The sequence below is a fragment of the Caretta caretta genome, chromosome 21 (genome assembly GCF_965140235.1).
Source record: "Caretta caretta isolate rCarCar2 chromosome 21, rCarCar1.hap1, whole genome shotgun sequence".
NCBI lineage: Eukaryota > Metazoa > Chordata > Testudines > Cheloniidae > Caretta > Caretta caretta.
This window is the reverse complement of record NC_134226.1, coordinates 17,068,827-17,081,889: the sequence shown is the minus strand read 5'-3', so window position 1 is coordinate 17,081,889 and position 13,063 is coordinate 17,068,827. Positions and strand designations below refer to the sequence as shown.

At 48.9% G+C, this 13,063-nt stretch overlaps 1 protein-coding gene across 3 annotated transcripts in view; it reads right to left on the bottom strand.

The window, feature by feature from the left end:
- ELAPOR1 (endosome-lysosome associated apoptosis and autophagy regulator 1) overlaps window positions 1-13,063 on the bottom strand; it is a 108,604-nt gene that overhangs the window by 67,813 nt on the left and 27,728 nt on the right. For all 3 annotated transcript variants that reach the window (XM_048826627.2, XM_048826626.2, XM_048826625.2), the window contains exons 2-3: window positions 1,174-1,294; window positions 146-338 (exon numbers count right to left, since the gene is read on the bottom strand). In XM_048826627.2, coding sequence (XP_048682584.1) covers window positions 146-306 — 161 coding nt within the window. In that variant the 5' untranslated portion in view covers window positions 307-338; window positions 1,174-1,294. The remainder of the gene's footprint in view (window positions 1-145; window positions 339-1,173; window positions 1,295-13,063) is intronic.

Here is a 13,063-nt window from a genome sequence, read left to right as displayed (position 1 = left end):
AAGCTTGCACTGACTGCAGCTGGAGGGCGGGGGATCAGCGCTCCTGGAAGCCGGGCTCTCCGGCACGAAAGGCCAAGGATGCTGGCTGCAGCCCCGGCTCCATTCAAGGCGGCTGTGCCCTGGGGCGCAGCAACCACCAACTCACGTGGTGCAGTTCTCCAGGGACTCCGAGAAGCTGTTGTCGATCTCCAGGTTCGTTGCAATGCTGGCGAAGCCGTGGGGCAGCTCGTCCCACTCATCGAAGCGGATGCCAGTGCCCAGGGAATACCTGCCCTCGGCACACGGCTTGCACGACTGGTCCTTCATGTCGAGGAACTGCCCCGCTTTGCAGGAGAAAGCTGTAACACAGAACCCCAGAGACAGAGCTCAGAGGAGAGAGGGGGACACAGAACAGGGTTCAGCCAATGATCCCCAGCATTTGTATTGCATCTGGAGTGCCAGGATCACAGACTCCCAGTGCAGGGCTATCCCCATTTTATGGGCTGTACATCTGATTGAACTGATACGCAGCTCACTTTAAAAACAATGAGGAGACGGGGGCACCTTAAAGACGAATAGATTTATTTCGGCATAAGCTTTCGTGGGTAAAAACCCACTTCTTCAGCTGCAACTTTAAAGCTCACTTTAAAGGGCTCCCCTGCTGCAGTCCTGTCTTTCTAATCTCCCCCAGGAATGGAAAAGAAGCTGAGTCTTGATTAATGAATGCCTGTTCCTATCTGCAGACAGGTTCTGTTCGTCCCTGTGTTATTCCGTAGCTTACGAAACACTGTCTTTCTCTGGAGCCTCTCTTACAGTAATCACTGCATGGAAAAATACTCAATAGACCCCAGATATACAGGGTCTGAGTCTGCTTCACTCACACTGGTGCTACACTGACCTCAATGGAGTTACTCCTGATTTACAATGGGGTCAGAGGGGAATGGGGCCTCAGGGGGTTACTCCTAATTTCCATGAGGAGAATCAGACCTAATATTTGCTGCCCTGCTGCTCAGGAAGTGAGTGGCAAAGCTCCCCCCAGTTTCACAGGGAGCAGGAGCAGGCCTGCACCCTTTAATAGCTGGGTGGGGAATGTTTCGGAAGCCAGTGGCACAGATGAGATGTGAAAAATGCAGCCTCCCCCAGTCACCACCTGTGCAGTGAGCACAAGTCAGCTGGGGCAGGCCAGTAGCTTACAGCATTCCGTGCCCTTGATGGGGTCTGGCAGGCCCGTGCAGAGTCCCGGGGTGTGCGGCACGGCCACCCTCCACCGCGAGCCGAGGCTATCGCAAGCCGTGTATTCATAGTGGTATTCAGACTGGAAGAGAAAGCACAGAGGTGAGCTAGAGCAAGACCCTCACAGCACCAGCCGTGTACACTGGGAGCGCTACGGGCCTGACTCCTGCTGACACCCCGCTGGACCCGGGGCACAGAACCCAGCTTGTGCCAGGCTGAGTCCAGGCGCGCTGCCCCGACATTACTGGAGTTACTCCCAGCTACGCTGGTGTAACTGAGATCAGAGTCGGGCAGATGGAGTCCCACCATCACAGGATCAGAATCGGGTCCAACACGCGTGTGAGGACGGCCTTTCACACCCCGCCCCACCTGGCTGTAGCTGGGGACCACCTGCCAAGAGGCGTTTTCATCGCCATCACGCTGGCAGGGGCCGGTGAACAGACCAGGGCCAGTTCCCTAACCTGCCCCAGGGGCTTCAATGGAGCTACTCCCAGTGTACGCCAGGCCCTTAGGCCAGATTTCCCCAGGGGTCTAGGGGCCTGAAGAGGCAGGCAGACACAGTGGGATTTCACGGCGCCTGGAGGAGTCGACTTGCCATGGGAGTTGGGGGCTAACCTGCTCAGGTGCTTTTGCAAAACCATTAGGTGCCACCTGCCTCCGTAGGGGTCAGGCTGGTCAGTGCCTGGGCACACGCGGAACCTGGGTCCCACTCTCCTCCCACTTACATCACGAGGCCTGGGGCGTCACAATGGAGATGAGAGAAGAACTGAGCCCAACACCCGCCCCTGCAACAATGCTTCCCGATAATGTTCTTCCCCAGCTGTTACCACTTCTCTGAGCCGCTGGACAGAAAAGCCCACAGAAATTCTATTAGTCTTTCCATGTGAGAGCCAGATGTTCCTGGCCCACATGGTCACCAGTTAAGTTTTATCCATGTTTTTGGTCTATCCAGGGCCATAATGTCATGCCCCCTTCCTTGTCCTTCCATGACATGAGCATGTGTGAATTACACCGCTGTTGATTGTACCCAAGTCTGATACACGATTGTCTATGCCTGCTTTGTTCCTGCTGTGACCTGGCACATGCAGGGGCTGAGCTGGGACAGATAAGGTCTCACATTCACGCTGCCCTAGCTCCTCTCGTCTGGGCAGAAATGGGGTAAGCTACAGGCCCAGGCTGTAGAGGGTGCAAGCAGGAGTCACTGCAGTGACAGAGCACAGGATGCTGCAGGGGAACAATGCAGATGGAGGAGGAGAAGCACAAGGGACCCAGTGGAACGGTTTCCAGGGGACCCCACAGTTGAGGCCCACAGATGCCAGCCCAGCTCTTCTGCGGGCCACACCCGAGGTCTCCCAGAAGGCCAGTGGTGGAGCTGGGAATAGACCCCAGCCCTCCCTCAGGAAGGCGTCAGTTGATACTCCCTTTCCCCTAGCCCTGGCTGCATGGACTGCGAGACTGCTCTGGTCACACAGCCCTACCTCCATGGCAGGGAGGGGCTCCTTTCTGGTAGCCTGACTGTAGTAAGATGGGACTCGAGTAAGGAGAGCCTGGGCTGAACGCAGTGTTGATGTAACCACAGGTGTAAGTTAAACAGCAGGCATAAGCCAGAGGACATCAGGTGGAACTGCCTAGACTCTCCTCCCGCATCTTACACTCCCCTCTTAGTTATTTTTCCTCCCTCTGACCTTGGCACGGGGACGTGATGCTCCTTTTGTGCACACACTGGATGCCAAATCGGTGCAAGAGGGGCTCATTTATCACCCCCTTCCTCTTCGGGCAGGTCTCCCTCACCCCATCTGTGCACCCTCACTGCAATCAGTGTGCCAGTGTAACCCAGAGGTGAATTTGGCCCCTCTGACCAACATGCTCCTTACACGTAAGCAGCTGAAGAGAGGGTGCTCGAGATGGCCGTTCTGTTTGACCTTGCAGGGGAGACTAACGGATTTGAGGTTGGTTTGTTGTTTCTTTATATTGTATAAAAAATGGGCAGCAGAAGTCTGCCCCCATTGCTTGTTTTTTAACATTCGAAATTCAGGGCTTGCCTACCCCGAAGTCTCTCTGGGCTTCTGGAGAAGAGGAAGGGTCATGACCCATCTCTCTAGCTCCTGGAAGGGGAAACTGAGTCACAGAGCTGGGAAGCAATTTATATCCAGATTCTTTAAAGCTTTATTTTCAAACCCATCTAAGCCTCACTCGCCCAACAGACCCTGGGAGAAAAGGGGTCCTTGGAAACGATTCAGTACTCTGAGGCTGACAACGCTCCCATCTCCGAGGTCCCGCCAACAGGGCTTCTGGCAAGGCCGGGGAAGAGCAGAATCGACATGCCTGATGTCTGTCTATGGTACTTAGCTGGGCCCCGGCACTGCAGAGTCTAAGTGCCTCAGTCGTTACGTCAGCACAGCCGCCCTGTGTGGCGGGGCCAGGCCGGGAGCCTCAGCACACAGATGGGAAGCTCAGGCCCGGAGGGTCCATCCACACTGCAGCTGAGAGGAAGCCTGGCTCTTGGGCACACAGAGAAAAGCCAGCCCACTGGAGATAGCAGCAGGGAGGCTGCTGCGCCCGTGGAGATGCAGGCTGGCCCCCAAGCTCAGCTCCAGGGGCTCACTCCCGGCTGCAGGGAAGCCATACCCAGGGCCGTGCCCAGTTACGCTGGAGTCTCTAGGGGAGTGGAGACATGAACCCAGATCTTTATGTGCCAGATTAACTTAGCCACCCCTCCTCTCCATGCTTCTGACACCCCACTTCACTGCATGCTGGGGCATGAGACAGGCCATGTGCACGCTGAACCCCTCCATGCCACGGGGGATCCGCCTGCAGGATCACACATGGACAGACATGAGCGTACATTCAGGGCCAGCTCCATGTGTTACACACCCTCTTCCACTCTGGGAAAACTCGCCTCTAACCCCTGCTGAGCAAAGAGAGTAAGTCACTGCGGCCGGCCGTGCTAGACAGGCAAGGCACCGCTGCCCATTTGTCAGCGTGGCAGGCTGGGATTAGCTGGGTGGCTTATCACGCTCAAAGCAACACAGCCCACACCACATGCATGTGGCTTGGAGCGGCCCAACACAAAGGTCCCCGAGACACAGCCTGCCTCTCTGCGCGCCGGTTCTCTGCCATTGGCAGGGGCGGGCGGAAACAGAGCCGCAGTGATTAGGATCCACTTACTGTCGAGCGCTGTCAGCCCGGCGGGCTCGCTGGAGCAAGCTGTCCACATGACAGCGCTGGTAGAGACAGCGCCTGCCCCTTTCACTGGAAGCACTGGTGTGAAACGAGACAATGCTTTCTAAAGGACCGGCAGCAAGTCTAAAGTATGACAGGGCTGCACAGAGAGGGCCTGATCCTGATCCCACTCGCCCACGAGGGAATCAGGAGTAAATCCATTACACTCAACAGAATTACAGCTATTAAAAAATAAACCACTGCTGAGAGAGCAGGATCAGGCCTATTAATGTGACTGGCGAGTCTGTCTGGTTTAAGATTGCGAGCTGGCTTAGTACAGTGTTACCTAACCTCCCGCAGCCAAGGCTCAGCGTGAGAAGGAAGAGGTGGGTCCTTTTCCAAGGCCCACCCCCAACCCTGGCGACAGGCAGGAGAGGCCTCAGATAAGGCCAGAATCTTCAAAGGGAACAGCACCCACAATCTGGACTGGCCTTTCCGAAGAGCCCAGCAGATGGGGTGCTGACTGACCCCTTTTGAAAAATTAGCCCTTCTTTGGGTGCTATCTGGGAGCTGAGCTTTTGGGAATCTGGCCCCATGCATCTCATCGTGAAGATGCATTGCAGGGGTGCCACCACCCCGTCCCCAGGCTCGGCCCTGACAGGGAGAGCCGTGGAAAGGCTGAACCCAGGACCTCACTAGATATGAACCTGCTAGCCTGCAGGTTCTAGCTGTGCTCATTTCACCAACCCTCCCACGGGGGCTCTGCAGCAGAGAGCTCTTTACGGACCGAGCATCGGGTGCTTGGCTGCCTGACTGCGTGGATAACTTCAGCCTCATCAGACAGCTGCCAGACGATGCTGCTTGGGCTACGCTGCCAACATAACCTCCACGAGCCCCTTGCTGGGAGGTTGTCCGTGGCCAGAGTCATCCAACCAAAGCCACGCAACTGAGCTGTGCTGGCCAGTAGCCAGAGAGATGGGCCAAGAGCCATGGCTTCTCCAGATACCTCTACCAGAGAAGATGTGGGCTGAATACTGAGCTTTGTCAATGCAGGGGCAGGATGATGGGCATGGGGTCTCCCATATACTGTGATCCTTGTAAGCTGGTAGCACCGGGGAGCCGCACTTAGGGACTAGGAGCCCATTGTTTCATACATTCAGCTTCACAGATTCCAGGGCCAAAAGAGAACATTGTGCTCACCCAGTCTGACGTCCTGCATAGCACAGGCCAGGGAACTGCCCCCCAATCATTCCTAGAGCAGAGCTTTGTGAAAAACAGTCCATCGTGATTTACAAGTGGGCAGTGATGGAGAATCCCCCATGATCCTTGGTAAATTGCGCCAGTGGTTAATTATCCTCCCTGTTCAGAATTTACATCTTATTTCCAGTCTGAATTTGTCTAGCTTCAACTTCCAGCCATTGGATCATGTTATATCTTTCTCTCCTAGATTGAATAGCCCATTATTAAATATGCCTGTACTTACAGACTGATCACGTCATCCCTTAACCTTCTCTTCATTAAGCTAAATAGATTAAGCGCCTTTAGTCTATCACTATAAGGCACATTTCCTAATCCTTTAGTCGTTCGCATGGCTCTTCTCTGAACCCTCTCCAGTTTATCCACATCCTTCTTGAACTGTGGGCACCAGAACTGGACACCATATTTTAGCACCAATCACAAGAGGGCCAGCTGTAAAGGTAAAAGAACCTCTCTGCTCCTACTCAGGATTCCCCGGTTTATGCATCCCAGGATGACATTAGATCTTTTGGCCAACACATCGCATTGGGAACTCATGTTCATTGGATTATCCACCACAACCCCCAAATCTTTTTCAGAATTCCTGCGGAGCAGGACAGAGTCCCCAGTCATGTAAGTGTGGCCTGCATTCTTTGTTCCTAAATGGAGACATTTACATTTAACCCTCTTAAAACACATTGTTCGCCTGTGCCCTGATCACTCCGTATCAGTGACCTGTTCTCTTTACTATTTACCACTTTCCCCAGTTTTGTGTCATCTGCAAACTTTAGCAGTGAAGACTTTGTTTTCTCCTCCAGGCCATTGATCAAAACGTTAAGTAGCGTAGGGCTCTTGTGCTGGGTGTTGTACAATCATAGAACAAGAGGAAGGTCCCTACCCCAATCAGCGTAAGACAATCTAAGCAGAAGACAAGTGACAACAGGCAGATACAGCCAGACAACCCCTGGAGGAGCGCACACAAACAACGGGAATCACTTATACTGGTCCTAATTGTCTCATTGCTGCCATGCGCCTCCCCCCATCAGTTTGTTGTATCCGCTGGTCTCTCCTCTTGGACTTTGATTGTCAGCTCGATTGGGGCAGGGTCTGTCTCTTTTCTGTGGGTCTGGACAACAGGCCTCTCACACTGCTGCTGTCCAAATAATCCGAGCCCCTCTGGCTTGGCGGTGTTGCTGCTCCCAGGCAGCGCTGGACAGAGCCCTGCCTTTCTGAGCCTTATAAACTTTAATGTAAAAAAAAAAAAGCTAGCAATGTTTCAACTCGCCTTCGGTTTCACATACGGTTTAATTCAAACCCTGGGCTCCAGTTTAGTCTGACAGCATTCCAAAGCCTGAGGGGGTTTGCCTGAACTCAGCAAGCAGCCAGGGCAGCGCTCCCTGCCTTTGTGAAAGCCGCGTGTTTAACTTGGCGGGACCTGGGGGTTAGTGTGACAATGAACATTGTTCATTAAACAGGTTCCTAGGTAAACCCGGACACGGAGTTCTGCCTAAGGAAGCAGGGGCAATTAAGAGACATTCACACCAGATGTTTCATAAGCTGAACTGGTGCCTACAGTGTTTACTCATCTCATCACACACAACTAAAGCACACGGACACAAACCACAGCAGGCGGACTGGCTGCCTCAGGAGATTGCTCATGGCTCCTCAGCCTTTCAGCAGCTCAGCTGACTGCCTGGAGCCTGGGGAAGAGCGTCATGCTGGGGTAGAACGGGTCTGTCGGCAAGTCAGACTCCTGGATTCTATCCCTGCCTATGACACAGACTCACTGTGTGACTGCACAAGTCCCTTCCCCTTTCTACGCCTCAGGTTTCCCACCTGTGAAATGGAGATAATGACTCTCCCTTCTGTTCTCCAGACGTCCTTGTACCGCCCGAGTACCTCCCACCTGCCTTGTCTCTTAATGCACTGGTGCCGTCCTTTGGCTAGTTGCGAGACTCAGTTCTAATTCACGAGGTTCTTGGGCGAAAGGTGCTATAGGAAGGGAAGGGAGTACCAGGGCAGCCCCCTTGCCTTGCTCATCTGAAGCACAGCTGCCTACAGAGACTCAGGCTCATCGCCTCACACTGTGGATCTGCACATGGAGCTCAGATGTGAGAGGAGAGGAACAAATTAACTTTTTTAAAAAGGTCATTTTCCTAGATGCCAGAGTCAACCGGCTCTCATGTGCTGGGACAGGAGTGCAGGGCTCCCCTGACAAAACCCGGCACCTGCCTCGCTTCAGAAGAGGTGCAGCAACCTTCTGACCAGCCTCGCCTTATCTTTGATCCTGTTCAGTACAGCCATATGGAAGAACATCTGTTACTGGGGCTTATGTTTCCCCACCACAAGTTACCTTGAAAGCCGATATCCACAGCAGGGAGGGAGGGAGGGATATTTACCTACGAGTTAAAGCAACATTTAAGACCAGTAAGACCAGCTGGAACATTTAATTTTCAGAAGTGGTAGGCAAGCAGCCAGAGGATTTAGCAACATAAGGGTCCAATCTTGCTGGGTTCGATTTCCCCACTGACCTCACAATAAGTGAACAGAATTCAGGCCTTAAGAATGAGGATGTTGAAAACTTGCCCCTTAATGGTTTATGAGCATCTGGGTGAATTGACCTAAGTCACTGATTTTAATCATGATTTAAATCATGCAAGCAGGAAACCTTAATTTAAACAGTTGATTTTAATCATGTTTTGCATTTGTACTTTAGTTACTTTCCTAAAGAATGGCTGATTCACACTGATTGGTAACCATTAAAATATGTACATTTGCAACTAAAAACATTTACACAAAATTGGGTGCTTCTTTTTCCTATCCAGGAGGATAGACTATATCTATACACTGATTTAAGTTTTATATCATTTTATATTCATTCAGATTCTTAATTTTTACATTTTTTTACAATATGAGAACAGCAGCCATACAAAGGTCCATCTAGCTCAGTATCCTGTCTTCCAACAGTGGCCAATGCCAGGTTCTTCAGAGGGAATGAACAGAACAGGTAATCATCAAGTGATCCATCCCCTGTCATCCATTCCCAGCTTCTGGCAAACAGAAGCTAGGGACACCATCCCTGCCCATCCTGGCTAATAGCCATTGATGGACCTATCCTCCATGAACTTAGCTAGTTCTTTTTTGAACCCTGTTATAGTCTTTACCTTCACAACACCCTCTGGCAAGGAGTTCCACAGGTTGACTGTGCATTTTGTGAAAAAATACTTTTGTTTGTTTTAAACCTGCTGCCTATTAATTTCATTTGGTGACCCCTAGTTCTTGTGTTATGAGAAAGAGTAAATTACAGTCATGACATTATAGACCTCAATCATATCCCCCATTAGTCGTCACTTTTCCAAGCTGAAAAGTCCTAGTTTTATTAATCTCTTCTCATATGGAAGCTGTTCCATACCCCTAATCATTTTGTTGCCCTTTTCTGAACCTTTTCCAATCCCAATATATCTTTTTCGAGGTGGGGTGACCACATCTGCACGCAGTATTCAAGATGTGGGTGTACCATGGATTTATATAGAGGCAATATGACATTTTCTGTCTTATTATCTATCCCTTTCTTAAGGATTCTCAACATTCTGTTCGCTTTTTTGGCTGCCGCTGTACATTGAGTGGATGTTTGCAGAGAACTATCCACAATGACTCCAAGATCTCTTTCTTGAGTGGTAACAGCTAATTTAGACCCCATTATTTTATATGTATATTTGGGATTACGTTTTCTAATGAGCATTACTTTGCATTTATCAACACTGAATTGCATCTGCCATTTTCTTGCCCAGTCACTCAGTTTTGAGAGAGCCCTTTGTACCTCTTCGCAGTCTGCTTTGGACTTAACTATCTTGAGTAGATTTGTATGATCTGCAAATTTTGCCACCTCACTGTTTACCCCTTTTTCCAGATCATTTGTGAATATGCTGAATAGGACTGGGACCAGTACAGACCTCTGGGGGACACCACTATTTACCTCTCCATTCTGAAAACTGACCATTTATTCCTACCCTTTGTTTCTTATCTTTTAACCAGTTACCAATCCATGAGAGGACCTTCTCTCTTATCCCATGACAGCTTCCTTTGCTTAAGACCCTTTGGTGAGGGACCTTGTAAAAGGCTTTCTGAAAGTCCAAGTACACTATATCCCCTGGATCCTCCTTGTCCACATGCTTGTTAACCTCCTCAGATAATTCCAGTAGATTGGTGAGGCATGATTTCCCTTTACAAAAAACATGTTGACTCTTCCCCAACAAAGCATGTTCATCTATGTGTCTTACAATTCTGTTCTTTACTATAGTTGCAACTAGTTTGCCTGGTACTGAAGTCAGGCTTACTGGCCTGCAAGTGCCAGGATCACCCCGGAGCCCTTTTTAAAAACTGTCATCACATTAGCTATTCTCCAGTCATCTGGTACAGAAGCTGATTTAAATGATAGGTTACAAACCACAGTTAGTAGTTCTGCAATATCACATTTGAGTTCCTTCAGAACTCTTCATAGAATCATTAGTTTAGGACATCTTAGAATCATAGATTATTAGGATTGGAAGAGACGTCAGGAGGTCATCTAGTCCAACCCCCTGCTCAAAGCAGGACCAACCCCAACTAAATCATCCCAGCCAGGGCTTTGTCAAGCCGGACCTTAAAAACCTCTAAGGAAGGAGATTCTACCACCTCCCTAGGTAACGCATTCCCGTGCTTCACCACCCTCCTAGTGAAATAGTTTTTCCTAACATCCAACCTAGACCTCCCCCACTGCAACTTGAGACCATTACTCCTCGTTCTGTCATCTGCTACCATTGAGAACAGTTGAGCTCTATCCTCTTTGGAACCCCCCTTCAGGTAGTTGAAGGCTGCTATCAAATCCCCCCTCATTCTTCTCTTCTGCAGACTGAACAATCCCAGTTCCCTCAGTCTCTCCTCATAAGTCATGTGTTCCAGCTCCCTGATCATTTTTGTTGCCCTCCGCTGGACTCTCTCCAGTTTGTCCACATCCCTTCTGTAGTGGGGGGCCCAAAACTGGACGCAATACTCCAGATTTGGCCTCACTAGTGCTGAATAGAGGAGAATAATCACTTCCCCCGATCTGCTGACAATGCTCCTACTAATGCAGCCCAATATGCACTCTTGGGTGAATACCATCTGATCCTGGTAACTTATCAATTTGTTCCAAAACCTCCTCTAATGACACCTCAATTTGGGACAGTTCCTCAGATTTGTCATCTAAAAATAATGGCCCAGGGTCAGGGAATCTCTCTCACCTCCTCAACCATGAAGACCAATGCAAAGAATTCATTTAGTTTTTCCACAATGGCCTTATCATCCTTGAATGCTCCTTTAGCATCTCAATTGTCCAGTGGCCCCACAGGTTGTTTAGCAGGCTTCCTGCTTTCAGGTGTACTTAAAATTTTTGCTATTATCATAGAATATTGGGGTTGGAAAGGACCTCAGGAGATCATCTAGTCCAACCCCCTGCTCAAAGCAAGACCAATCCCCAATTTTTGCCCCATATCTCTAAATAGCCCCCTCAAGGATTGAACTCATAACGCTGGGTTTAAGCAGGCAATGCTCAAACCACTGAGCTATCCTTCCCCCACAGAGGATACTTTTGGGAGTCTTTGACTAGCTGTTCTTCAAATTCTTTTTTGGGCTTCCTAATTATATTATTACATTTCATTTACCAGTGTTTATGCTCCTTTCTATTTTCCTCACTAGGATTTAACTTCCACTTTCTAAAGGATGCTTTTTTGCCTCTCACTGCTTCTTTTACTTTGTTGTTTAGCCACAGTGGCACTTTTTTGGTTCTCTTACTATGTTTTTTAATTTGGGCCTCTGTTTAAGTTGAGCCTCTATTATGGTGTCTATAAATTTATAAAGTGTCCATGCTGCTTGCAGAGATTTCACTTTTGGCGTTGTATCTTTTAATTTCCGTTTAACTAACTTGGTAATTTTTGTGTAGTTCCTCTTTCTGAAATTAAATGCTACAGTGTTGGGCTGCTGTGGTGTTTTCCCTGCCACAGGGATGTTAAATTATAATGCATTTCTTATTTATTCAATACCTTTTTTTTTTTTAAACTTGTGATGTGTCAAACTGCATTTGAATAGAAATCGGAATTTTATTAAAAAAGCACAACAATAGCAGTATGTGCCATAGCCTAGGACTAAGACTCTACATTAATAAACAAAACCAGCATTTTACAATCGTTAGTTAAATAGAACTACCTTGGTTATAGCAGCTTCCCTTTTTCCCTTATGTTTTGCATTTGAAATTATTTATTACTGGTGAGGCCTCATCTGGAGTACTGTGTCCAGTTTTGGGCCCCACACTGCAAGAAGGATGTGGAAAAATTGGAGAGAATCCAGCGGAGGGCAACAAAAATGATTAGGGGACTGGAACACATGACTTATGAGGAGAGGCTGAGGGAACTGGGGATGTTTAGTCTACGGAAGAGAAGAATGAGGGGGGATTTGATAGCTGCTTTCAACTACCTGAAAGGGGGTTCCAAAGCGGATGGCTCTAGACTGTTCTTAGTGGTAGCTGATGACAGAACAAGGAGTCATGGTGTCAAGTTGCAGTGGGGGAGATTTAGGTTGGATATTAGGAAAAACTTTTTCACTAAGAGGGTGGTGAAACACTGGAATGCGTTACCTAGGGAGGTGGTGGAATCTCCTTCCTTAGAAGTTTTTAAGGTCAGGCTTGACAAAGCCCTGGCTGGGATGATTTAATTGGGGATCGGTCCTGCTTTGAGCAGGGGCTTGGACTAGATGACCTCCTGAGGTCCCTTCCAACCCTGATATTCTATGATTCTATGTAACTAGTTTATTTAAAAAAATGTATTTGATTTCAACTAAAAAAATCCAATTTATTTTATTTAACAAAACCATTGATATTTCTGCATCCTGACAAGCATTCGCTTCAAAGCTCTGCGGAACAGGGCCCATTGTTTTGTTCTGTGTTTGTACAGCACCATGCACAATGGGGCACTGGGCCAGAACTGGGGCCCCTGGGGGCTACTACAATACAACTCATATAAACAAATGAGAGAAGGATATTTGTAAACAAGGCCAGGGATGCGGAGAGAACAGACATAATGGCTGTAGTTTCAGTGTAAAGGCTGATTAAGAAACAGGATGTTTTGTCTGATAAAAAGGACATACAAATGTTTTTAATAAAAATAAGATTATGGCCTTCCCTCTGTCCCAGCTGGGTGAAAGTGGATTCTTAGCACGTAAGGAGGACCTCTAATGCCGTTTTCCGCCTCTCTCTCAGCTTGGACACCAGGCTGGTCAACGTCATTCTTTGTTTCTACTCAGTTTCACTCGGGGCTTCCCCTGAACCAGTACCAGGTTGGATTCATATTTTTATCTATTTAGGTTTATAGCACAAAGGGAAGATTTCCAAGGCTCCAGCACCCTGAACCTCATTTCAGAGATACCAGACCTTACTGCCAGC